Raw genomic sequence first — 27138 nt, forward strand, 5'->3', positions numbered from 1 at the left:
TTCCGGCAAGGACTGGGTGTGCTTCCTAAAGCGTTCCGATGCGCTCCGTCAGGCGGGGCCGGGCTGTGAGGGGAGGAGAGGCTGCAGAGCGGCGCGGTCCCAGCGGGCAGCACGGCGGGGAACGGAGCGGGTTGAGCTCGCTGAATTGCGGCACAGCCGGAGTGGTGCGTGAGAAGGAGGAAGGGAGGGAGTGAGCGAGAGAGCTAGCGGGCGGAACAGTAAGAGCGGTGCAGGTTGCCGGCCGGAGCCGCAGCACGGACGGGGCTGCCGGGCTCGGCCTAGCGGGCTGCCCGGGGCCCCGCTCGGCAGCGGCGGCCTCAGAGTGTCCGGGGGCTGCTCCGGGCTGCGTGAGGCCGTTCCCTGCGCTGGGCCGGCCTCGGGCTCCGGGTGCTGCTGTCCGCGGGGCCGCATCGCCTCCGCCCCGTTCGTGGGGTGCATGGGGAGAGGTGAGTGGGGCAAATCGCCTATCGGCCGCCCTCAGCGCGGGGTGGAGCCGCTGGACGGGCTCGCGCCTGCGGGCAGTGGGTGCCGCGCGGTTGGTTTGCCCTCAGGTGAGCTCAGGTTCGGGTGGTGGCGGCGCCTCTGTGCGTTTTGTCTGGCTCTGCAGCAAGAAATCGCTTTCCGAGGTTTCTTTATGCCCGTTCCCTTTTATAATTATCGGTAGAACCGTCCTTCATTACGTTAACTTTCTTGTTGGCAGAGAATGCATCGGGCTGGCAAGGGCAGCTGGAGTGCGAGGAGCAGATCGCAGTGACTGCAGAGCACTGATTGGTGTTAGCTCATCTACTTTGCTGTTAAAATCTTCATGCCTGCGTTAGGGTGCAGACTTCACTCGGATGATGCTCATATAGATATCTGCCTTTTCCTATTACAATCTCATTGCCAGGTAACTTGGCCTTTGCAATTCTGTGCTGTTGAACGCCCTCCTGCCCCCATTTAAATGTCAGGTGCACGTAGGCCTAACGTCTGAATCGCCTTTGTGTGTTTTCTCGTCTTTGCTCCTCCTTCCCCAGGTGCTCACTGCAAGGATCGTTCCATTACATTCACCTCTTGGTCAATCATAAAGATGTTCAGTGCCAGCCAGTCCTCCAAGGCCCAGTTCCTGGACAAAGCACGGCAGGCCCGCGAGGAGCGGCGCGAGCTGAAGGAGAGGGAGCGTGCTGCTGTGCAGATCCAGGCACTGGTCCGGAGGTTCCTCTGCCGATGTCACCTACAGAAGGAGATCAGGTGTGTGGGGTTCTGCCCTCTGTGCCTTGCTCTGATCTGGAGAGGTGGGCTTGGTTTGTAAGCGCCGATGCTCATCTTCCTGTCTTTCGTAGGAGAGAAGTGGAGGATTTCTTTGGGGCAACTGAATCTGGGGCAAGTAAAAGAAGTGCTCTTTCTGTCTTCAGAATTGCTAGGAAGCTGCTGTTTGTATTTAATCATAAGGAGGACAAGGAGGTGAGGTTTCTACTCTGATATTCTTCTTTCAGTGACACTATCTAAACATATTCAACATGTTAATATATTATCTAGTGATCGTGTAGGTTCCCGTAATGTATTTTGGATTCAGAAATGTGATCTCTGCTCTTCTTGGAGAGGTCTGCCCATAGGACTGAAATAGAAGAACCCTTGAATTTTTCAGTAGTGGTTCCATTCTCAGGGCATGGCTTAACAGATGTTTTTCCTGCTGACCATGCCAGCATCATTAATTGAGCAGTGCCCTGCGATTTTGTTAGCCCTATCAGTTCTCCAGGCACATACACTGTGGCAAATCAACAAAGATCTATCCTGGCGCGGGCAGATCGTCTGCACTGCTCTGGCATGATGTGTAAATGAGCTTTCAGGGAATGAGGCATCAGCACTGTCCATGGGGAATGTGTGTGTATAACATTTGTTGCTTTGATATGCAGATACTCTGCTCCCTCTGAGCTATTCCTAGTGCTTTTCCAGAATAGCCCTTGCTGTAGTTAGAGCTGATATCGTCTCTGTTCTTTTGTTTTGCAGAGATTTGAAAAGCTGTGCCGTTGTATCCTTAATAGCATGGATGTTGAGAATGAACCAAAGGTCAGCAGGATTTTGGGTGGGAGGAGAGGGGAGCTCTGTGGAGATTTAGGATGATGATGTTTCAATTATTTAGCTTTCAAAAGCTCCTGAGTGTTGCTGAGATACCATGGTGAAAGTTTGGACAGGTTCCTCAGTATTCCTCTAATGTTTTTACAGTGTCTTTCTGTGGTGGGTGGAATGCTTTGACCATGTGATTTCTAAGAGAAATAACTTGGCTCCACTGCTGGGTTCAGTGGGGCCCTGAGGAGGTCATTTGTTACAAAACTTCCTGGTAATGTATCTTGCCTATCAATAGCACAAATACCAATCACTGCTCCCGTTTGTGCTCTGCCTTCCTCAGGTGTGGTATGTATCACTGGCACTCTCCAAGGATCTCACACTCTTATGGATCAAACAGATCAAAGATATTCTGTGGTTTTGCTGTGAATTTCTCAAGCAGCTTAAGGTAATTAATATTTTGTTTTGTCTGCCTGCATCTAATGGATCTGTAGTTCAGTGCAGAGCTAATTAGATTTATTATACTGGTTTTTGTTATTGCAGCCTGACATCTTACAAGACTCTAGACTGGTCAATTTGCACCTCACAATGCTTGTCACTTTCACAGACACTTCCACCTGGAAAATCCTTCGGGGAAAAGGTTGGTGCATGCAGTTCAGTAAAGGCACAGATCTAGGTGTCCCTCACACCAGAAGTATTCAGAGGATATAGGAATACATACTTCGTGTTTTTGCAGGGAATACTTAATGGAAGTAGATAAGTACAGTGAGGAAATATGACTCATAGCTTAAGTGTTCCATTTTACTGAGACTTGATGTAAAATACTGATAAAATGGTTGCCTTTCATATAGGGGAAAGGAATTGGTGCAAGAAGAGATTATGAGCTGATAAATCATTTTGTAGCTTGTAAGAGAATAAGCAGTGCAGCTGTGATAATGTTCCAATAACATTACTGTTTTAACCTGGAAGGTGAAACCCTGCGGCCTGCCATGAACCACATCTGTGCTAACATCATGGGACATCTAAATCAGAAGGGATTTTATTCTGTGCTGCAGGTCAGTCTCGGGCTGATGCAACTATGTCTCCTATTTATTCCAAACGAGCCCCAGTTTTGTTCTGCAGTCCTTGTTCTGAGGAAGCTTTTATGATCTCTGTGTGATGGTGTGTAAGGGAGAGGCTGGATGTGAGCACTGCTGACTTCTGTGTGGTTGTATTTTTCTTCAGAGCAGTAAGGACCAAATACATCATCTCTGTTTTTGTCTCCACTGTTGCATCTAAATGCTACTTAATCATCTCATAATGAGATGTAGAGGAAGCTCATTCATAAAGAGCAAGGGCTCTTGATTGTTTTTTGCAAACTTTGCTGCTGACTTGCTGTATGTATTTGGTTTGTTTACTGTTCTGTTGGGGGAAGGAACTGATGTCACTTTAATCTTTTAAAGTGAGAATGATATTACTGAGCAGCTATGAGCCTTGCCTGTTAATCCTGAAATGCCTGGGAGCCCTCTGAGTACAGGTCCTAGAGAAGCAAGAACAGAAAACAATCTTATTCAAATAAAGGTTCTCCATATGCCATCATTAACCAAAAGCTCTTCTAGTTCTGCCCAATGATTAGTAGTAATTGGTTTCTAGGTTTTTGTGCATTCTTTCTTTGCTTTGAAAGTAAACACAGTCTTTCAAGAACTGTTATCATCTTTTTTTTCCTGAGTTCTGCAGGTTTTAATGTCTGTTTTATTTCAGATTTTGCTAACTAATGGCTTGGCAAGATCCAGACCATCCTTGTCCAAAGGCTCTTTAACTGCCATCTTCTCTCTTGCATTGCGGTAAGGCAGCCAAAGCTGCTTGGGGTGATACACAGCCAAAATTCTCCTTATAGAGCTTTTGAAGGCCTCTCTCTCTCTCTCTCTCTCTGTCTCTTTATGCCTTTGAGGGCATTGTCCTGATGAAAAGAGCTGCTTTAGGCAAATAGTTCGTGTTACTGTCATCTTTCAGGTTGAAACGCTATTAGAAGTCAGCAGTAAATGTTAGTGTAAGCCTAGACTTCAGTTCCAGATCAGAGCATGGGATGTGTAAACTCTATTGAACTATCGGAAGGGAATGGAGCTCTCTGGATAAGTGTAGTTGTGCCTCTTCACCATGAACTGCTGATGCCTGTGTTCCTCAACCTGTATGAGCAAAGTTTGCCCCTGAAACGAGAACCAAATGCAGGTTTTTCTGGTGCTTCAGTCTCTTCTCCTGAAGAAAAGCATGCTGTAACTCTGACCTTGTCCCTGAAGAGCTCATGTCTTTTCACTTTAGCAGTCTGCAGCTTATAACAGGCATTCTTTAAGACTTCAGTGGTTCATCTGTCCCTCTTCCCTTCTACAGCTGTCACTGCTGGGGTTATGAATTGGTGATGTTCCATGGAGAAGCAGTGGATGCTCTTAGATATGACACTTAACTTCTGCCCAAGGAAAACACTATTTAATTGCTGTCATCATGGCAGTAGGGAGATGGGGAACCTGAGAGGTGAACTGTATAACGTTTATAACTCTGGGTGATGTGGATGTGCTGTACAAAAAATACATCATGCTGTGGACTGTTTGACCTGCATTCTATTGTGTCATGATCAATTTGGTGAACTTGCTGTGGTAACAAAAATATAAGTGATTTTCTTTCTCCAGTTGTGTTTCTTGATGAGAGTAGAATCAGCAACCAGCCATGAATGACTCAGTTAGAAAGACTGCTTCTTACTTTGCTAGATTGAGTTTCTTGCACTGAAGTACTTTTCTCTGTAGCCCTGTGGTTGCTGCACAGTTTTCAGACAATCTGCTGAGGTCCTTTCTGATCCATATCATGTCTGTTCCTGCTATAATGACTCATCTTGCTACTCTAACACCTGAGGTAAGTGAGTGAGATAATGGTACCAAATACGCACCGAATGTCACACAGCAGCACTCGTCATTCCGCTTTATCAACATCTAAAACAGAGCTCTGGCATGTCTCTCCCTATTTCAACTCTGTTCTGGAAGTGCTCGATCCTTCCACCCTCCAGATGCACAGGGTTTCTAAATACCACAGGAGTCATTAACACCAGTGAGATGTTGGACTGAGCTGCCCTCAAATAAATAAAACACAAGTGAAGACCTACGTACTGCACACTTTGTATGTTCTTATCCTCCCATTTCTGTAATCGTGGGTGGAGTCTAAATAGAAATCAGTCTGTTGCATGGCAGAGGTTCTGTGATATAACTAGCAGGCTGTCCACTTAATCTAATTTCACGTTGGCTCCTCTGCATAGCTTGGTGCAAGCAAGCTTTGTGTGAGATGGGCATTCTGTGGTCTTGCAGACAGACAATTGAATATCTGTCTACAACTAGAATTTGGCCTATTCAACTGCAAGGTTTTTAATTTCTTACTCTCCAACAGTTTTAACTTGCTACTCCATCTAGAAAGAAAAGTTAATCCAGGTTACAGGTGGCAGATCAGGTGTGGCTGTTGTGTATGGTGCTTGTCAGCCTCACTCAGAGTTAAATGCTCTATTTCAGCGTCTGGCAGTGATAGAATCTCATGATCTTCTCCGCAAGTTCATCATCTTTTTGAGTCGTGAGGCACAGTGTCGAGATGTCTGCGTGTGCCTGGAAGGAAGTCACACTCTTTGCTTGTTGGGTAAGCACTTGTAAGACTTCATTTTGTGCTTGGAGCTAAAATCTTGAGCCAAATCTCAGTTCTCCACAGGTCAGAGCTGCCTCCAGCTCACCATTTTTATCCTTACTTAGGTAGTTCCTAAATGATCATTGAGAATCATTTTAGGATATTGCAAGTATGATTTAATATTAAGGATATTACGAGGGCCTTGCAGATGGAGGAAGGGTCAGAGACCTGATCTTGTTTGCACGTCATCTTGTATGCATGCAAAATACTATTGTGAAGTATTATCTCCACTTTATCTACCTTTTCACTTGGATTCTGAGGAAGTCCTATAGTGTAGCAGATTTGAATCTAATTTCCCTAAGTAGATATGCTACTGAAATATTTAAGTATACGTTTCAGGAACAGCTGGAACTCAAGAATACCCATAGCTGTAGCTTATAGTACTTTGTCGAAGGTTTTGGTACGATACAGATGAGAAGTCTGCAGGAGGATGCCAAAGTGCCATCCCACCTTCGTGGCTGACATGATGGAGATGGCTTCCTGCAGGGTAGCCTCTGGTAGTCATTTTTCACAGCAGTGATTTTGATGGTCTTGAAAATAGATGTGTGTTCATTTTGTCTCTTTTATCTGTAACCTCTGTCCTGCAGTAGCTGTTCCTCTTCTAAGCCTTGCTTTACTGGTTGTTCTGCCAGGTAATCTTGTGTACTTGGGCTCCTTGAATGATAAAGTTCTTGAGGACGAGACAGCTCATTTCGTGGGTGTGCTCATTCACATGCTCTCCTACTGCCAGAAGTATGTTTCACAAAAGAAATCCAATCTGACCCACTGGCATCCTGTTCTGGGCTGGTTTTCACAGACTGTGGATTATGGGTAAGAGAGGAAGACCTTATGGTGATAGATGATTAAGCCTCCCCATTAATTTTGTTATTATTACAGCGTGGGGTTTTTTTAAGCTGCAGAGTGTTTTGTGCTTTGAGATGAGCAATGTAACCCTGCTCAGAATAACATATCAGACACTTCAGGATATATCTGCATAACTTAAACTGCTCCATTCACATACAAACTATTACATGAGGAAGTTCAATTAGTACTGTTAGACTGATAACAGTGGCTGTGCTGGCACACTTGATTTAGGACCTGTATATCTTTTGTTCTCTCAAATATTTTGTCCTTGTTTCTTCCCTTTTCTCCCCGCCCTGTGAGGACCATCTGCAGTGTGGGTGCACGCTCCCTTTTTGACTGCAAGCTAAATGTATCAGAATATCAATGGTGTTTTATTCCAGCCTGCCTTCTAACATGTCTCTCTGACTTTTCTTTTAGATTGAATGAGTCCATGCCTCTGCTGACAAAGCAACTGCAGCATCTCTGGGGAGTCCATATGATCCGCATCCTCTTCAGTGATGTGCTCAGCAAGAAATTGCTAGAGAATCAGGAAATAGCTCAGCTGCCAACACAGCCAGTTTCCCCTCAGAACAGCCTCCCTATGAAGAGTCAGTGTCTATGTTTGTGTGTGTGTGTGTGTGTGTGTGTGTTTCTGTCTCCCAGCCTCACAGGAGTTGGACTTTTCCACTTAGCTAAAAGCTTTGAGTAATTACTTGCAGCAGCTGCTGCTGCTTAGGTGGGGATATGATCTCTGTTATTTGTAATTCCTGCTCACAGTGCCTCTGCGACCTGGGGCAAGTCTCTTACTTTGATGCTGTGAAAATATGTGCTTATTTTAGCAGTTTTTTTCATTGTTTTGCAAGTAGCTAAAGTGCTTACTGCATTGCTTAGTGCTTCCCAAGGCAAAATGGGGGAGGCCAGCTTCCCAGGTGAAAAGCAAGGTGAAGCTGGCTTGGGGGCTTGTGTTGCATGGTGATTCTGCAGAAGAGTATTGAGAATAAGACAGTTGTAATCTAGCAATTTTCCAGCTGCCAGCCATAGTGCTAGATCCTGTGGCTCATTAGTTACTACAGATCTGGTAAGGTTTCAGGATCAAGGGTAATGCCTCCACTGAAGCAGTCTTCTGCATTACTAGCAGCTGTACAGCAGCTGTAAGAGAAATCCCCCCCCAAACCTACTGTCCATTGGTGACCTGGTTTGCTATAACCCTCCATCCCAGTGTTGCAAAACTGCTAAAGACAAGACATGGTTTGGAATAACACTTATGTCCTGAGCCACTGTTTCATGTGCTTCCATCACCAGATCTTTTCAAGAGGGCTTTTCAGAAGTCTGCATCCGTGCGCAACATTCTGAAGCCTGTTGGGGGCAAGCGAGTGGACTCAGCTGAAGTGCAGAAGGTGTGCAGCATCTGTGTCCTGTACCAAACTACTCTGACAACACTAACGCAGATACGCCTGCAGATACTCACAGGTCAGGGCACGTCTGTGCGTTTCACATCGCTTAAAATGTGGAGGGGAAAAATAGCATTTTCTTGTTAAATTCTGTTGCCTCGCTGTCAGTAATAAAGCTACCGACAGTTTATTGATTGGTTGGGTGGAAGGTTTGTTCCATCCTGAATCATGCATCTGATCAATCACATTCATCACTTCTTTATCAAGCATTAGCTCTCCAGAATATGAATTGAAGCAAGTTTTCCTGTAATGAAACTTTGCTTACTCCATATCAAACTTAAGATCAGGTCAGTCTTAAGCCTCACAATATTAATCTTTGTGGAGGAAACACTGCATGTTTTCATACGTTTTCAAAAACAAATGACATGACCTCCAAATGGATGAAAGGGGAGGTGAAAGCTCTTTTGGTCTATTGCCTGTGGCAGAGGAGTGAGTCCAGAGTGGGAAAGGGTTGCAGATATGCAAGCAGTTCATACCTTGTTAAAAAGGTCTTTCTGCTTTCCTGGTGTCTCTTAATGCAGATGGGCTTTGGAGCCCAATGTGATGCCTGTGTTCCCTTCAAGTAAAGGATTACTTTGCAAGAGGATCTAGCAGCACCAAGCTCTGTTTTTCTCTTTGAGCCTGCATAAATAAGCAGGCAGGAAAAGCTTTACTGAGTGTGCTTTGTATTTTTTTTCATTGTTAGGCCTCACTTACTTGGATGATCTGTTGCCCAAATTATGGGCTTTTATCTGTGAGCTGGGACCACAGGGTGGGTTAAAGCTCTTCTTGGAGTGCCTGAATAATGACACGGAGGAATCCAAGAGGCTGCTGGCCATGTTGATGCTCTTCTGTGACTGCTCCCGCCACCTTATCACGTAGGTAGCAAGCAAAGGGTGCTCTCTATATCTGTTATGTAAAACTCTTGTGTTCCTTAGGTTTCAAGAGGAATAATTAAGGTATTGCTGTCTTTGCATAAAGATAACAAGGTAGTGTAAAGCAGCAGGCTTCTTGAATGTAATCCTGAGAGAGGATTACATTCAGAAGGACTTCCCCCATCAGCCTTTTGCTGCTTCAGGATCATACAGCTGGCTGAAGTGGCAGCAAAAGATTATGGGTAAAAAGTGAGGGAGAGGGGAGAAACATTCCTCCTACAGCTTACAGGCAGCATTGCATCAATCCAATGCATATACCTTGGTGTGGGTATCTTTGAAGAATGGTGATATAATACTGCTGCAAGAAAGCTTGGCAGCTCATGTGCTTCTGTCTGCAGCTCTGTTGCTGTCTTGCTCATTGGCTTGTGCAGCACAAAGAACAGGAAAAAGGGTGGAAAATCGTCCTTGCTGGTCATTAGAGGCTGTTCTGATGACAAAAAAGCTCTTTGGGATTAGTCCACAGTTCCTTTGAACTGTGAAATGCTGCCTGTGCTTGTATCTCAGACCTTTCCTGCTGTCTAATGTTACAGTCAGATGTCAATCAAAATCAATAAACGAGGATTAGTTGTTTGTGCCTTCAGATTCTCATGGGTGTCAGTCATCACAGAAATAAGCTGCTGCTAAAGGATAATGTGCCTTTATGAAAATTTCAAAAGGGAATTAAATCAACACTTGTACATTTGCATTTGTTTTCTCTGATAGGATTCTTGATGACATAGAAGTCTATGAAGAGCAGATTTCATTCAAACTGGAAGAGCTTGTTACCATCTCATCTTTTCTGAATTCCTTTGTGTTTAAGATGATCTGGGATGGAATTGTGGGTAAGTGCTTTCAGTAGCTTAAGTTGAGGATGCTCGTAGAACAATACGCAGCATTAATTTTGGAATTTGAAGCTTCTGCTAATTATTACTTTGCACAGAAACATTACGTTATATGGCTCGAGAACATGTCCCAGTGTTTTGGTGTCCAGATGCTACTGTCATGCTTGGCACCAAATACAATGCACTCATCTAGTACAAAAGAGAGCTTGTTTACCAGGCACGATGGGTATATTGGCTTTTGTCATCTTGCTAGAGTTTCTGCAAATATGTAGTGTCAGTCCTTATGTGGATATAATTTGAGTGCAGTTTAGTTCTGACACTCAGACAAGGTGGTCTGTTTCTGTTCTGATAGCCTTGATGTGGCCAAGAGTTCTTGACTTTGATCAAAGAAGTCTTCTGGGAGGCACAAAAATCTTACTTGCCTCTGAAGGCAGTGCAGCTTAGGAGAAGTGCTCTCCTGTTAGTGTGGGGGAGATGATCAACATGTTGCTCTTGGACACTCCTGTTACCTAGGGTGCCTGGACATTGCTGCTTTCTTCCTTTTGTTCAGAGAATGCCAGGGGGGAGACGCTGGAGCTCTTTCATTCTGTCCATGGCTGGCTCATGGTCTTGTATGAAAGGGATTGCCGCAGGCGTTTTGCTCCTGAGGACCACTGGTTACGAAAGTAAGTGTCCCAGCTCCCAGCAAGGGTCATGTGCAGCTGTGTGCTTGCCCCAGGGTGTCAGCTTTCCTTTGGGAGTTTGGTTTGGGATCCTTTCCTTTTAATTGGCTGCACCTTGTATTGCACCTGAGACTGAGTCAGAAATACTTCCTGTATTGATTGCATTTAAGAATACCCCTTCTCCGTGGCTTAAATACTCTGCAGAGGTGCTTCTCTTAATGATTAGCTGCCACTTGGGGAAGCTGGTGCTTTGAAAAGTGGCTCAGTACCTAACAGCCTGCATACCTTGGCCTTCTCAGATGTGTATGCCTGAGTACTTCAGTCATGTTTGAAATCATGACATGTTTCCCCTTTGTTCTACCCCCAGCTGTTTACCACACCTGGGCACTTCCCTGGGATCTCTAAGTCTGTTCCTTTTCTTGTAAGGGACCTCAAACCCAGTGTGCTCTTCCAGGAGCTGGACAAGGACAAGAAACGAGCTCAGCTGCTCCTGCAGTACATCCCACATGTCATTCCCCACAAGAATGTGAGTGGGATGGGGGGAAGGGTGGAGGCTGAGAAGTTGGTGGCCTTGAACAGAAGTGATGCATGTCCTGAGTGTTTTGTGGAGTTTGTGACTGAAACATTAATTAAATAAAGGTCTTTATCTGCCTCACTGGGGAATGAGGAGGCAGATCTCCCTGTTTGTAGTGAGTTAGTGACAGTAGCATCGTTGGGTCTACCTGGGAATGGACAACCAAGAGCCAGATCTGCCCATACGTTGGGAACATCTGAAAGCCCTGCTGCATTGGAGGGTGAGTAGGATCCCTGGGGATGAAGGCTTATGTTTATTTTCTTTCTAAGAGGGTGCTGCTTTTCCGAAACATGGTTACAAAGGAGAAGGAGAAGCTTGGGCTGGTTGAAACCAGCTCTGCATCACCTCATGTCACACACATCACTATCCGCCGCTCGCGCATGTTGGAGGTGAGTGACGTGCCTTGCAGAAGCCAACTAATGAGGCAGTAACTTGGCCTGCAAAATGGGGTGTGAATAAGTTTATCTTCTCTATGGATCCTGAGGGACTCTCCATGCAGTTCTGCCTGCCTTATTCTTTGAGTTGATAACACAAACATACTGGACCTTAGTTGAGTTCAGACTAAGGCTTGAAGTTTTGACTAGGAAAAAAAATGCCAGTCTTTTTGGACACCAAAACTCAATGATACACATGGAGATGTTTGTGATGCATCTCTATCTCCTGTCTCTGCTGTGTGAGTGTTTCATGTGTCTTCCCACATGTTTGTCCTGGGCCTTTCTGGTCTATGTAGGATGGATATGAACAGCTACGGCAGCTTTCCCAGAACGCCATGAAGGGTGTGATCAGAGTGAAATTTGTGAATGATCTGGGTGTCGATGAGGCTGGTATTGATCAAGACGGTGTCTTCAAAGAGTTTCTGGAGGAGATAATAAAGAAAGTGTTTGACCCTGCACTCAACTTGTTCAAGGTACGATGTGGGGCTGCAGGTGCTGACTGATGACCAGCTGCAGACGGAAGCAGGCTGGCTCACTGTACTGCTGTCTCTGTGTGCAGACAACCAGCGGTGATGAGAGGCTGTATCCATCCCCAACATCTTATATTCATGAGAACTACCTGCAGCTCTTTGAGTTTGTGGGGAAGATGCTTGGGAAGGCTGTATATGAGGTGAGCCAAAGGTGCTGTGCTAGGATATCTTTTATTGTTAGCACAGCACTAAACCAAAGCCATCACACATAGCAAGCATGCAGTGTGACCTCATGTATTTATTCTTGTCTGCAGGGAATAGTTGTGGATGTACCATTTGCTTCCTTCTTCTTGAGTCAGCTCCTTGGACACCACCACAGTGTCTTCTACAGCTCTGTAGATGAACTTCCCTCCTTGGACTCCGAGTTCTATAAAAATCTCACTTCAATTAAGGTTTGAACGTTACTACTTCTGTTGTTCAACTCCCTTATCACTGGCTGCTGCTAGACTTGCAAATGCCTTTAGGATATTTGAAAATCATCTCAAAAGTAATAGGGCAATGGAAACGCATGCTGGTTCTGAAGCAATATAACATGCAGCTGCCCTGTGTTTTTACTGAGGCAAACAGGGATGAGAAAGGAGTTGTCTGAAGGTGGAAATTAGTAATTCCTACTTTACAGTTGCAGAGGTTTAGCCTCAGCTCTTGTGCAGTCTCTCTGTAACTCTGAGCATGTCATGTATGTGTTATGCTTTTGTGCCTGGTGCCTTCTGGGGATCACTTAATGAGAGAGTGATACAGCAATGAAGAGCTGCTGTTCCTGCTGCGTAACACTAACTCCTTTGCCTTTTTCTGCTCCTGTAGCGTTACGATGGTGATATCAGTGACTTGGGCTTAACACTGTCCTATGATGAAGATGTGATGGGTCAGGTAGGCTTTTATTCAATGACTTTTGGACCTTAGCTCCTGTGCTAGCTTGATTAGCGGTGTTCTGGGTGCTGATAATGTGAGTTCAGGGTCCTGGCTCAGGCAGTCCCTCTTTGTTAGATCCTAGTTGCTCCCTGTGGGACCATCTCCCTCACTTGTCTGGCTGATGTTACCACAAAGTTTCTGAAGCACTGAAAGCAATCCTGAGGACTGTTCACTGACAGTAAGGCACTTGGCCTCGAGAAGGCAAGTCTGTAGACCTCTATGTGAAGGTTTGATGATACATGGCTGCACTTGTGCACTGGATTCTGTAAAGTTCTACTCAGGCACTGGTGCTGTAGTGATAGCTGGAAGACATGGGTAGATAAGAATAAGATGCCTTTGCTGTCTGCAAATTCTATGAGAAGACCACTACTAGAGCTAAGCTAGCCCACAGACCAGTAAATCCTGGAGTGTTTGTCAGGGGCATTTGAGCACCAGGCAGGAAGGAGATACTTCCCAGCCATCTCACTTTCCAAGTGTGCTCTGCTTCGTGTTTTGAGTGCCCATTTGGAAGGACAGTGAACTCGAGGGAGCTCTCACTCAGCAGCCCCAGGTGGGACCTCTGGAGCAGATAGCTCTGGGTTGGGCTGTTAGACCAAGCTTTGCGAAGGCTCTGAGGCTGTTCAGTCTCTGGACTGTGGGATTGTGACAGCCCCCCAGGGCTCTTTGAATTGATTTGCATGTGGTTCAGCAGTGACAGAGGAGAGGAGGGCTTCCTCAAAGATGTGCTGGCACTGCTGGTGGGAGAGTTGGAGAGTTCCCTACTGTTCAATTGCTATGTTAACAGTTAAGTGAAACTGGTTTGAGGCAGAAGTGGGATTATTACTTAAATTTTAAATCCTACTGTTTTATTGTAAAAATAAATGTTTTATGGGGAGGCAACAGCTTAGCGTGACATTTCTTTCCATTGTGGTTCCAGGCAGTAATTAGCAATACAATCATTTCTTCCCTCAGCTTGTTTGCCATGAACTTGTTCCTGGAGGGAAGACCATTCCCGTTACCAATGAAAATAAGTAAGTACAGCAATTAGATTTTTAAGGTCACCACTGCAAAATACTTTATTCTAGTTCCTTGGGCTTGCATCTGGAATGAATTGAGATAGATTAGAGTAGAAGGAGCCCATAAATATCTTAATAGAATTTACTGGTTACAGTTCATCGGCAGAAATTGTATTAAATTCGATTTGCAAAATAGAAATTGACAATTTACTTCTTGCAACAGTGTTTCTGAGGTCAAAGGCACACAGCCTGTGAGATTCTGCAGGATTTAATGATGGTGATAGATGCAGACAGATGGATTCAAAGCAATTCAGGCACACAGTCGTGAACATAGAGGGCACAGATGCTCAAAGACACCTTGGAGCAGACAGATCTTCTCAAAATGATAACATGTGGCAGTTGTATAAAGCACTGTTCTTCAGAAGAGACAGTGGTGAATTCAAATGTAGTCGACAGTCGTACTTTAGACACAGGAAATCAGAGGAGACACTGAGCCCTGTAGCTATTTTCACAGATAACCGGCTTTTAGATAGTTATCCTAAATGTCAACTCCAGAGCCTGAAAACCGAACCCACCTTTTTTGTTCCCTTCGTTTTTTTTTTTTTCCTTAGCTGTACCCTTCAGTGATCGTAAATGCAAGGTAAAATACCTATTATGCAGATGTGTGTTAGAACTGGTGATCTGGGGTTTGTTCTCTTTAATGGTAAGGGAAAGCTGGATCCTACCTGAAGATTCAGCTTTGTTAGTATGCTTTGCAATCTGATGTGCCCAGTCCTTTTCACTCTTGAGCTCTCACGGAGGCGTTTGCATTTGAAAGGATCTTTCTGTGGCTTGTCAGAAGTCGGCTCAGGGGGGGAGTTGAAAGTCCTGTATGTTGCTGTGCTCTCTTACAGCAGAAACTCTGAAGCTTTTGTGCAGATGTGCGCACAAATTGGTAGTAGGGAGGGAGCAGAAGTATTAGAAAGTGGAAGCAATCCAGGAAAAAGTTCTTTCTCTCAGTGACAGAGTGAGGTTACCTGGCTGAAAACATGGGCAACGTGGATGTGGTGGTGTCTGTCTGGGAGCTGATGAGCAGCAAGCTCTGTTTTGGCTGGTGGTAAGCAGAGGAAGTGCACCTCTTCTTCTGTACTACTGGGCTGAAGGTGAATATCTCCTCAGTGTTCTTAGTGTGTTAATTCCAGGTGCAGTGAGGGCTCTGCTAAGCATGATGTGTTTAATCCCGAGGTATTGAAAAAAGGCCTCTATTTCCATCATAGCAAAGTAGTTCATAGTCTGAGGTGGATGTCTCTTGCTGCTCTGGCTGCTTGGCTGCCACCTTCCCTCTTGCACACAGGATCAGCTATATCCATCTCATGGCTCACTTCCGGATGCACACTCAGATCAAGAGTCAGACAGCAGCGCTCATCAGCGGATTCAGGTCGATCATTAAGCCTGAGTGGATTCGTATGTTCTCTGCACCAGAGCTGCAGCGACTGATCTCTGGCGACAATGCTGAGATTGACCTCGAGGACTTAAAGTAAGTGACCAACCAAGCCTGCTGGTCTTCTCATTCAGCAAAGCAAGCTGTGTTACTGCGTGGTTATTTGCAGGAGGCTGACCCTTTCCCAGCTGTCTGTTCATCCTAATGGGAATTAGGAGCAGATGGAAGCAAATGGAATGAACAGCAAGTTACTTAAAGCTAATCTAGACACAGTATTAATGAATGGAAAGGGTCCTTTCCTCCACTGGCATGCAGTGGTTCCCAAGAGCAGAATTTCTGTCCTTTCCTTTCCTCTGATCAAGCACCCAGTAAGCATTTGTGGGGCTCTGTGCTGGCAGCGTTTGCTATAGCAGTGAACCTTGACTCGTGGCAGCAGTATTGATCCTTCCTGCACTCGTGTGCTGGCAGCTGTGACCCTGCTGCTGCAGTGGGATGCAAACCTGTCACAACCTTTTTCTCCCCAGAAAACACACAGTGTACTATGGGGGCTTCCATGGGAGTCATCGGGTCATTATCTGGTTGTGGGACATCCTAGCCAATGACTTCAGCCCTGAGGAGAGAGCCATGTTTCTGAAGGTAAGTGCAGTCTCTTCAGCCCAACCTGGAATTCGGAGTAGTTGGGTCAGTGCTTTTCTCCTCCTGTTACCTGTTTTCTGCCCTAATAGAGGGAATATCAGAAAGCTGAGCGCCTTAAAATCTACACCCTGCTCCCCTGCTGGGGGTGCCCTGGAAGCAGAGTTCTATAAATGCTCTTTTGTTAACATGAATAGTGCTGCATGGATGGCAGTTTTCAAAGGCTAGAAGAGCTGAGCACAGAGCTCAGCAGTATTGTACGGTGGGGCGCTCGGATGCCAGTCTAAGCAGCTGTTTGCTGTGACTGCATTAGCCACGTGTCTGTTACAGCCAGGCTGCTCTCACTGCTGCTGTCTTTCACTGTCCATCACTTTTTCAGTTTGTTACCAGCTGCTCTAGGCCTCCACTTCTGGGCTTTGCCTACCTCAAGCCTCCATTTTCCATCCGTTGTGTGGAAGTCTCTGATGACCAGGTAGGCAGCCTGCTGGGCTCGTGTCTCTTGCATTCCTTGCCACGCTTCTGCCAGGCCTCTTTCCCTGCCCAGCCTCCTCATCTCTATCCAACCAGAAAACTAAACTATAAAGACGTATATTCTACAGATGAAGGTGAAAACAGCCTTCCACTAACAGAATGCATACGGCTGTACCTCCCTCCTTCCCAACACAGCAGCAGTTGGGCTCTTCATGCTTATCTGCAGAGTTGTGCTTTCTCCTCACACATGACCTCCTCGTGCTTCTGATCCTGTTCCATGGTGCCCCCTGTGTGTGTCATGGCACCTGGAGTTAAAAGCAGCTCATTGCTAGCAGCTATGGGGGACAGGGTGGTAGGATCTGATTCTCCCTGTTCCCAGCTCTGTTTGCACCTCTCTGCCTTTTATGTATGCAAAATGAGCTCAGTATTTCTGCCCTGTTCCAGGACACTGGTGACACGCTGGGCAGTGTGCTACGGGGCTTCTTCACCATCCGCAAGAAAGAGCCAGGTGGGCGTCTCCCAACCTCCTCCACGTGTTTCAACCTCCTCAAGCTTCCCAACTACAGCAAGAAGAGCATTCTGCGGGAGAAGCTGCGCTATGCCATCAGCATGAACACTGGCTTCGAGTTATCCTAGTTGCCATGGCCCTGGACTCCACGACGGGGGCTCACAGGGCTGCTGACTGCTGCTGCTGGAGGTGGAGGCCTTCACGCACAGAGCACATCAGCTCCATGGGAGCTGAATGCTCACTCGAGGGCTGGAGAGATGCAGCTGATCATAGAGGTTTACAGGGAAGAGCTTCTGGGCTAGACAGGGCTGGCTCTTCTTGGGCACTCCTCCAGGATGAAGGAGGCGATGGGCCTGATCCAATACTCTTCACTTGACACCCACGTAAATCATCTTTAAAAGCAAACCCCAGGGGAGCATAAAAGGAACATTAAAAGTGCCAGTCAGATTAGTGACCGTCATACCCTCAGCGGGCGGCTGCCTCTGCAGGAGTATTTCTTTTTCCTTTCCCAGGAGATGGTCTGGTTTCTTACTGGGTGGAAACCGAGCAGTGAAAAGCTGCACAAAGGCAGAAATGGGACCGAGCCCACAAGGAGACAAGCACAAAGCTGCAGTGCTGGACGTGCCACAAACTGGCACTCATTACTCAGGTCAGGTAAAGCAAGGGGGGGGCTTCCTGATGCACTTACTCCATGCAAGGCCCTTGCATTTGTCTCAGAGAATGAACCACTAGCCCAGACTCGAGAAGCAGCAGGTTAAATGCAAGCAGATGGACCCTGCCATTCTCAGGAAGGCTTTGGAGCACTGTAGGTTAAGAGCTCAAGCAGCAGGCGTGGGGGGTCAGCGTGCTGAGCCAGCTGTGCCTCTGCCAAGCTCTTGCTAGAGCTGTGATTTGGATAAAAGGGGTTGTTGGAATTTGTTTGGGAGCAGAAAAGGTTTAATTTTATTTAGCTGGAAGCTGGCACACGGCTTGGGCAGCCCTCACTCCCCAGCAGAGCTGCAGTGGGACCGGTGCCCCCCTGTGCTTTCTGGGAGGGGAATGTGTCAGGCTGCCCAGAGCCCTCTGGAAACCTCTGCTGGCAAAGCTTCTCTACTTGGATGGAAGTTTCACTTTGTGTGCAATCTCTTTTGTTAGGGAGATGCGCTGTTGTGAACCCAGACTTGGCCTATGTGTAACAGCCACATTTGTTTTGTTGCCAAAGTCTTTGTTTTAGTTGCTTTGCCTCTTTCTGGCCTTATTTTTACCAGCCGATGCCTGTAACAGGCAGCTTTTTCAGCTTTTTTTGGTGGAAGAAAGGGCTTGAGTGGGGGTGTGCACATGTGTGTTGGGAAGGTGTGGAGCCTCCCTGGAGTTTCTACTGATATGCAGAGCCTCATCTGTCATGTCTCTGCAGCTTCACCTTCCTCTCCCCAGGTGTGCTCAGCAAAGCACAGAGAGAGGTTCCTGGGCTCTCTGAAAGGCCCTCTTAACCACCCTGACCACTATATGCTGCGCACCAGACCAGAAAATACATGGCAACGTTCAACCCAGAGTACAGAAATGCCCTTTGCTTCATCTTTCTCTGTTCTATATGGCATTAACCGATTTTTTTTCAGAGAAAATGCAAAATGGAGATGCCTGGAAATGCATCTGGAAAAGCAGCGTTGAGTCCTTTTTCTTAATCATCTCAGTAATATAAAGCAGGAGTGATTGGAAACGTTAGCGAGGACACAAACGGCTGCATTCCGAGAATTGAAGATACTGGACTGAGTCCAAAGAAGATAAAGATGATGGTAAAAAAAAAATTGTTTGGGTTTTTTATGTTGTTTTTGTTTTTTACTTAAGGAGCATTTCAGCGTTAGGCTGTTCACTGTGTAGCTGAGAGGCTTTAGGCTCTGAGTTGTACCGTTCCTAGCTTAAAGTATAACACAGGATCCCTTTCTCTAGGAGTCTCGGTGAGCACAGCGAAATGCTTTGAACGCGATGAAGTGAAATCTTTGCTCCCCTTTTACCCTTCGTTCCTCAGGAGTACAATTCCTAAGTAAAGATCTTAATGTGGTCTTAGCCAGGTCCCTCCCAGCCTGGAAATATTGCACTACCAGACAGTACATCCAATTTTGTAGCTAGCGGATAAAACGTGATTGTGTAGTAAGCACCCTGGTGACCGTGTGTGCAACAATAATATTTCTTTTGAGTAGCTGACTCCTGTACAACTGAGAGTCTTTAATACGATTTCAGCCGAGCAGAAGGCTGAGTGCCATTCCCTGCCTGCACTGCTGTATTCTGCACGGGTGTCCTTTGTAGGACAGGGATGGCTTTGCCACGGGAGATTAATGACTATTTTTTCTATAGAAGACTTGCTGCTGTGGAGACCTTGGTACATACATCCCTTGTATAAGCAATGCAGGAAAGAGGAAAAAAAGAAAAAATAAACCTGGTATGATGATCGGATGGTTCTTCCTTTCCCCAGGGGTAGGGAAACCACGGGGTGTAATGTGCAGAGCGCACAGCAGAGTGGGAGCGGAGCTTTGGGGGCATCAGTTCCTCTGCCAGCAGGCTGTGGGGTGGGCATGGGGGCTGCTGGGTGCTTGGGGATCCCTTTTGTCAGCCCTGAGCTGGGCTCCCTGGGGCACTGCCTACGTGGCTGTGAGCAGCTCTGAGCCTAAAGGGACCTGGCAGGGTTCCTTGGAGCAGGATTTGTGTTCTAGAATATGCTTGGAGAAACGCTGTGCAGTCTTGCAGGGTGCTGTGATAGCCCTTAAGTGGGGTTTGTTGTCCTCAGTGTAAGCAGGTGCTTGCGGGGCCCTTTGTGTTGCTGCTGGTCCTCCTTCCCCGCAGTGCTTGGGGCAACCCCGTGGGCGCTGGGGCTCAGCTGGGGCGAGGGCTCGGTGGGAGCGTGGCCCAGGGCTCCCAGTCAGTGTGCAGGCACCATTGTTTTGACACTGAGGCATATGGCACCATCAGAAACAGCAAAAAGAAATCTCGCAGCAGATGCTGTGAAGGCAGAAAGCTGGCAACAGACAGCCAGGCCTGCAAAATGCCTGCTTCTCCGGCACCAAGAAGTGAGCGTGAGCTTGTCAGGGCTGGTTCTGTGCACGTGGGGTACGGAGCAGAGCTGGATTGCTAGACCTGGAGTGGTGCTGGGGTCCCCCCCTCAAGTAGGGCCATGTTTGGGGAGCAGACAGCTCTTCTTGCTGCTCCTTGCATCCCAAGTCCATGACTTGCACTGCAGCCTGGTGGTTCCTCCATTTGATAGCACTGTGCTCTGGGCAGGGGCTGGTCACGTATTCAGGTGGATGGGCTGTGTTGGCTCCCTGCAGCACTGAGCAGCACAAGATGAAGCATTTCTAGAGCTTAGTTTTGACTCCTCCCAGATGAGTATTTCAAGATCAGAGGACTTGACCCAATGGCAGAGGTGGTCCCTTTTGCACCTCCAGCTTGACAGGAGCAGTGCGGTGTGGCTGTGTGCACCCCAAGACTTCCCCTGTGGATGCAGCCCCATTGCATCCCTCAGGGTGGGGGCACACGCATGCACCAGCCCTCCCTTCTCTGTGTTAGTGGAGGGAATGCTGCCTTGTATAAATTTACATACAACTTGGCAAAATGTATGTTTGTGTCATTTCTGCAAGAGCAGCAGCCGGCTCTGCTGCTTGCACATTGTGGTGGTAATAGAGGTGCTTGAGTTATAGTGAAACTTATTTCATTTTACAGCTCCTACAGCGTTAACAGATGTACAGGCGTCTGATCCAATCATGCAGCAAGAGATTTTGGGGCCAGTTCTTCCAGTTTTGACAGTATGTAAGCTAGGAGCAGCCATACATTTTACAAACAAGAATAAACGACCCTTAGCAACATATGTCTCTGCTGGCAGTTCCAACGTGATCATAAATAAGGAACCCTGCTAGGCAGGAATGTGTCTGGGCTCTGCAGACGGTCAGCACGGACACAGCATCTGCCTTTCTCCCATTATATTAATGAGGTGCAGGCACTGGAATCCCTATGTTGTATGGCTACATTTGCTGGGTGAGACTGAAGGACTTGGAAAAACCAAGTCCAGCACCAATGCTTTACTAGTTTTAAGGCCTGTATCTAATTGCAGTGATTCTTTGCTCACCTGTCCCTTCTCTTGCTAGGCTCTGAGGCATTCCTGCATGCTGTCCCGTGAGTGCTAGCAGCTGCCAGCTCAGCCACATTAGAAGCTGGTGCAAAAGCTCCCGTGTCCCTGCCTGCAGCATAATGGCCAGCAGCCCCTTTGATAAAGGCAAGTGTTGTACAACCTGGTACTAAAGCACTGGGCAAACACTACAGGCTGTAAACTCACCAAAGGCAAAGAGTGGTCTCTGTGGAGCTCAGCTCTGCTGAGCTGGAGCTGCCTATGGGGCTGGAATTGCTCTCAGCCTGAGTTCTCCTAATGCCTGAGTGTGAGCACTGGCCCCTGCCCCGTTTACCTGGAAAATGGAGGCACCCCACACACTAGCATCCCTCAGCTTCAGCCGTCCAGAAACAATTGCACAGACCTGTTTGGGTACAAAGAGAGAGCTGGAAGCTGAGCGAACCCTAATAAATTTAAGCTCTAGCGTGGTAGCTAAATTTATTCCTCCTTACACTCAAAACAATACTAGCTTTGGTCCCAAAACAGTAGTGAGATTTTTTTCCCCCCAGCTGGAAAAAAAAATACTATAAATCCATCCTGGAGCTGATTTATATAGTATTCATGAAGAATTTATATTGCAAAGAATTTTATTCAATTAAACTTGAAAAGCCTCTAGATTCTTAAGGTTCAATAGTGATCACCGAGACAGAGCTATCATAAAACTGGATGGCCTGTCTGGAGCAGGCATTGAGAAAATGTCTGATGTGACATTGCAGCTGACGGTACAGTCCAAATCAAGAGCATTTGTCATTGGGATGTGTTACAGGCTAAGGCTTGGAAAATTACTCTGTGAAAAATGTGCATTAACAATAGCCATGAAATATGTGTTTTAAAAAAAAAAGTGAATAATGAGACAGCAGTGTCTGTTAGGGCTGGGTGTTCTTCACACTGCCCCCACTCTGATTGAGAGGTTAACACAAAAGCCAGAGCCTCTTCTGGGGAGCAACTTCAAAGTTGTTGCTGCTTAAAATAATGGAACAGTGGAAACTGTGTGACTTAAAAGCTCCCATCAGCAAAAGTGCCACCTTTACTGCAGGACAAGCACTCTTAACCTGTGCAATCACCTCCCAGCCCCATGTCCTGTGATGCTCCTCCTTACAAGCAGGAGAAGACTGAATCCAACACGTCTCACACATATCCTTCTGTAAGAGACTTGGACTTCAACTGTAATGTCTGGCTATTCTGTATACAGAGCGAGTAGCAGGGTGTCAATGCATTCACTTGGCTGTAACACACTTGTTTACACACTGAGTATGTTTTTTGGCAGTCCAATCCATCAGGAAGCTGAGAAAGCTTCTAAAAGAGCCTAAGATCCCTGAATTTTAGTTAGCTTGCTCTGTCAGTTTACTTGGAGGTGGCTTTTTCTTCCAGTAAGAAAATCAGGCTGCTAAGCTTGTATCATGTAAATTGATACAATTAAATTTGCCAAAAAGGGGCAAGTGAAGAAACAATGCAAGGAAGTATGCAGCTGTTCTGCAAGATGAAGTGTTCAGCTGACCTCGGTGAGCTCCAACAGAGGATGTCTTCTGTGCTGGAAATACTACTGTGATGTTTGCAGCCAGGATCTCCAAGCTTTAGGACACCTTCCAGTGCCTCTTCTGAAAGCTTCATGGGAGTGACACTTCTCAGGACGTTCATAGGTCTGAGATATGAACACCTGTAGCTATTGGCCTCTTTCTTTCACCTCTCACTTTATCAGCTGAAGAAGCTCCAGGCCTCTGCTACTCATCACAACCCCTCTATGTGCAGACTGGACCCGAGTGGTCCCTGGCTGCCATATTTGATAACTGGACTCAAACTAATTCCTGCAGCCAAAGGGGGATGCTGACCAAGCTGTTCTCAAGGGGTCTGTGTGCTGGGAGGGGCAGCCCTGCAGGGAGTTAACCCCAGCTAACTAAGCAGATCTTGCCTGCACACGACCTGTAGGATTTGGCCCTTCCTCTTTTAATCCCTGTCCTACACAAGCCTGTTCCTGGCAGAGGATGTGTGGGATTGTCAGCACAGATGCATTTTTCACATGCATAAAGAGAGACAGCCAGAGCCAAAGAATTCTAAGTGTGTTCCTGTAAATCTACACAGCTCAGCTTCAGCCAGGGCTGATGGATTGAAAGCAACTTAAAAAAGAAAAGCAAGCTGGGCTCAGTATTAAAGCATGACAGTTAAGGGCCCTTTGGTACAAGTAAATCACATTTATTATTTCAAAGCTCGTGGACAGAGTTCCTGAATCTCAGCACAGTACCTGTTCTGTATAAGCATTATGACTTACAAAGGAGAGCTGATTGTTTTCTTTTCTTCATACCTCAGAGCCCTGTCAGAGTCTTTCCACAGAACCTGCCACTGCCCAGGGAAATTAAGACAACTCTAGAAATCAGCAGGAGTTATTAGCAGTCTCCTGGCTCAGCTCTGATCCAAGGCAAAGAGTAATTCTGAAACCAACACCACTGTGTCACTACAAGGCCTCGTGGACAGAACAGCTGTGTTCCTTACAGCATTTATGAACAAGGTCCCCATCATGTTAACTGGAAGTCTTTGGCAGCTCACATTCCCAATTTGGGCTTGCTCTCTTTGCCATCCATGCCTGGAAAAGCGCTCTGCTGGATTTAGCTTTCCAAGATCTACAGCATAAACATCCCAGCTCCCAGTTATGGTTTTGGCTTTGTATATATTTTCTCTTCCTTCCCTTCCTTCATTGCAGCATAACGTGCCAAAACGAAGAGGTAGTCGCTCAGTCTGCAAACCAAGGGAAAAGCAATGAAAGTGCTACACACATCAGGTGTAGCCAGCAGCATGCAGCTGTGCAACAAAGCATGTTTCATTACAGCACAAGAACTGGAAGTAAAGCACGGCAGAGAATCCACGCAAGAAGTGATTTCCACCTTGAAGAAGGAAGTTAAGTGGTTGCTCCCTCAGCACCCCAGTAGTCTCTGCAGACACCGTGCAACAATACTTTTGTAAAAGCTGCTTCTTCAGACTTCAAAGGTCTTAATGTAGAAGGCAAGCTCCTTGACAGGCAAAGCCCCACAGTTTTACAATGGGAGTGAGGGAACAACACCAAGCACACTTCAGCAGTACAGAAAAAGGAGATGGATTTCTTTACCTGTTTAAATATTTGGCCACGTTTGGATCTGCCTCCCCTGCTTGTACTAAGGGAACCACACTAGGCAAGAAAGAGGAGAGTTTCGGTGTATTTAACCAGCTAGCTCTGAACATTTTGGAGCACCAGATCTCACCACATTCTGCCTGCCAGTGCCCCCAGCTTCCATGTGTTCTCACCTATAAAGTCTACCTAGCAAACTAGATACTAGCCAAATACACAGATGCATCTCAACATAAACCTGTCCTTTCTGAAGTTCCTAGCTCAGATGAACCAGTCCAGGGGAAGGAAGAGAGATTTGTTTTTTTGCTGACTGCACTCTAGGAATTTGACTAACGCAAACATGAAGAGCTGAGTGCAGAACAGCTATGGTTGGTTGCTCTGGTTGTGGCAATTTGCTCTCGTAACAGTATGATCATCTTCTATCCACTTTGTTCAGTTACACTAACAGCCAACACTCACCACCTCTCAGCTCTGCGACAGACAGCTCGGGAAAAATGGAGAGCAGCACTGCTTTTACCTCCCGACTGAAACAACAATGAAACAGCACATCAGTGTCTGCTAACAACAGATAACTATCTACCTTACTGTATAATTGCAGCAAAGCTTATCACATCTCACACATGCACAAATGAATGCTGCATTATGGCAGAAGGATGGAGAAACTTAACTTGACCTGTTCCTTCTCTCTGCCTTCCTTGGTATTTGCCCACACAAATAACAGCTTCACAACCTGTTTTCCCCCAGCTTCCAAGGCAAACAGTAAAGCAGATTTACTCTAACAAGGCCAGCCCTCTCCTGTCAGTGAGTGGCATAAGCAGTACCTACTGGCAAGATGAAAGCTCTAAGCGGAGGGAGCTGCTCTGAGTATCTGTCAATCCACTTCTCCAGCTCCAGAATAGGCTCCTCACTAAAAGATGTTCTTTCTACAGAGAGAAAAGAAAAGTCAGCTACAAGAAGTGTAGAAATCATTCAGCCTACAGATAGGGCTCTACTTTCACGTTTCTTAGACCAGCGAGTCTTAAGAACACATCCTAAAAATATCATCTTGCTGGAGCAAGTCCAGCTCCCCATTCAGCAGCTGTGGCTGCGTGTCAATTTTGGGGCAGTGCCCCAGGGCAGCTTACACTCGGTCACACAGATGCAGCAGCAGCAGCTTGTGAGACCACGTGCTGCTCATTCAGCACCCACACACATGGTATGGAGCAGCCCTTGGGCAGCTCTGACTACCACACGCTGGGAGAGCCTTCTCAGTGCCAGTGTGGGATGGATGGGATGCAAGAACTGTTATCCCAGGATGGGACCTCTGAGGCTTACTTAAGTGAGCTTCTCTGGCTGAGGAGAGAGGTGTTGCGATGTTGGAGCCCACATCCTGCAGCATACACTGGACCTAGATGTGGCAATCAGGACAAAAATAAGAAGCGCTTTCATTATCCCTTGCTGCTCCAGTACAACTGCAGCAAGCTCTGGGAGGTGACAGCTGGTTGTGCTGATTAAAGAAGATCCTACCCTTGTTGTTCATCATCCCCAGCCTGCTGGCAGGAGGGATCAGATAAGTGCTCCCTAATTGCTTTATGAGAAGCCAGATTACCGCGTGCACTCGTTTTCACTGGCACATTAAGCCACCCTGGCTGACTGTACAGAGAGCAGGCTGGGATGTGCTCATATAATCTCTTTGCTGGTAGAACACCAAAACAGTAACCTCTGAAGGAAAAGCAGTGACAAACAGCTGGAGACAATGCTGGCTTGATAGCACATCTGTTTCCAAGAGGAGCATCTCTCCATTGCCTGGGATATTTCAGAGGCAACTTACTAAAGCTTTATAAGATCTCTAATTAGCTCCTTTTGAGTTCCTGTGCACAGCAGAGCTAATTAGTATAACCCACACACTGCTACAGTGGGAGCTGTCTCCCACCATCACGCCCACGTGGCTACAGTCCCATTTTGAGGCTACATGAAAAACTGAACTCATGTCTGTGACTGCACGGAGGAACAGATCTGGGTACATCCAGACACGTCTGTCTGCCCACAGCTAACCTAATTGATCTGCCAGCATCCTTTCTGGCTCAAAAAGTTTACTTCTTGCAGAGCAATCATGGCACGGAGTCTTAAGTATTTACTAGACCCTATTTTAACAAGCAACACTAAGTTAATTCAATCCCTACGTGTCAACAGGAGTACTGAAGAATGCACGCAGTGAGCACAGCAGGTCAGGCCTATCATCAACACTCACCTTGTGAAGCTGCTCAACAAACGCATGGCCCTTCTCACTGCTCAGCTCGCTAGCAAGCCTGAGGGCAGAGCAGCAGGGTTAGCTGGAAGCAAAGCCATGGCTCCGTGTGTGTCATTCCCCGTGCAACAGTGGGGTATCAGTGCTCACCCGATGGCGGAGCTCAGCTCATCCGTCGTCCCCAGAGCTTCAAAGATGCGGTCGCCCTTCGGCCTCCTCTCCCCAGTGAAAGTGCTGGAGAAGCCTTTGAGGAGCAATGAGGGCAGAGGTCAGCCGTTACGCCCTGCCCTGTGCTCCCCACTGCCTCCAGAGCCTTACCTTCATCTCCTGTCCTTGTGTAGATCCTGGGGGAGCGGGCGCTGGGAGGGCCTCCCTCAGGGCTGTGGAGAGACACAGGGTGTGAGGGAGGCACGGGCACTGAGGGGTTCAGGCCCTGAGGGGGGCCCTGAGAGAAGGCCAGGAGTGACCCAGGCCTTAAAGGGAGCACAGCCCTGAGGGGAGGCCCAGAGTGACCCAGGCCCCGAGGGGAGCCCTCAGCCCGGCCCCACGCTCACCTGCCCGCCTCACCGCTCTGCCCTCGCCCTGCCACCACCCACAGCGGCCTCCCGAGGCCGCTGCCCGCCGCCGCCGCCGCCGCCCGCCGCAGCATGCCTCCCGGCCGCCGTAGCCTCCGGCCCCGCTGAGCCCCCGTTCCTCGCCGCCGTCACCCCAGAGCCGCGCCACTCCGCGCAGCTGCTTCCCGATTGGCTGCCCTGAAACCCCGCCCCCGAAAGGAGCTCCGCGATTGGTGCGAGCTGAGGAG

At 47.2% G+C, this 27138-nt stretch overlaps 2 protein-coding genes across 7 annotated transcripts; one reads left to right on the forward strand and one right to left on the reverse strand.

The window, feature by feature from the left end:
- The first annotated feature begins 4 nt into the window (after positions 1–4).
- Positions 5–19305, forward strand: UBE3B (ubiquitin protein ligase E3B). Of its 6 annotated transcripts, XR_005840019.2 has the most exons (29): positions 250–446; positions 701–886; positions 1014–1227; positions 1320–1440; positions 1987–2046; positions 2387–2491; positions 2587–2683; positions 3013–3098; positions 3784–3866; positions 4821–4926; positions 5571–5691; positions 6369–6546; positions 6997–7166; positions 7861–8028; positions 8695–8866; positions 9626–9744; positions 10295–10409; positions 10833–10932; positions 11250–11369; positions 11711–11887; positions 11974–12084; positions 12199–12336; positions 12746–12811; positions 13805–13863; positions 15182–15364; positions 15793–15904; positions 16281–16373; positions 16817–17534; positions 18476–19305. XR_005840019.2 is itself a non-coding variant. In XM_040648104.2 (28 exons), exons 3-28 carry the CDS (start codon positions 1067–1069, stop codon positions 17006–17008), a joined length of 3213 nt encoding a protein of 1070 aa, XP_040504038.1. In that variant the 5' UTR covers positions 5–164; positions 701–886; positions 1014–1066; the 3' UTR covers positions 17009–19305. The 6 variants fall into 6 exon arrangements, 4 of the variants coding, with proteins under 4 accessions (XP_040504038.1, XP_040504039.1, XP_040504040.1 ...); XM_040648104.2 differs by lacking the exon at positions 250–446 and adding an exon at positions 5–164 and having other exon boundaries at positions 16817–19305; XR_005840020.2 differs by lacking the exon at positions 16281–16373.
- Positions 19306–23186: 3881 nt separating this feature from the next.
- Positions 23187–27024, reverse strand: MMAB (metabolism of cobalamin associated B). Its single transcript, XM_040648517.2, has 9 exons — positions 26891–27024; positions 26655–26716; positions 26487–26580; positions 26340–26397; positions 25424–25496; positions 24935–25032; positions 24569–24633; positions 24110–24169; positions 23187–23742 (listed from the first exon to the last, which is right to left on the reverse strand). Exons 1-9 carry the CDS (start codon positions 26983–26985, stop codon positions 23655–23657), a joined length of 693 nt encoding a protein of 230 aa, XP_040504451.1. The 5' UTR covers positions 26986–27024; the 3' UTR covers positions 23187–23654.
- Between the last annotated feature and the right edge of the window lie 114 nt (positions 27025–27138).

This window comes from Gallus gallus, chromosome 15 (genome assembly GCF_016699485.2).
Source record: "Gallus gallus isolate bGalGal1 chromosome 15, bGalGal1.mat.broiler.GRCg7b, whole genome shotgun sequence".
Classification (NCBI taxonomy): domain Eukaryota; kingdom Metazoa; phylum Chordata; class Aves; order Galliformes; family Phasianidae; genus Gallus; species Gallus gallus.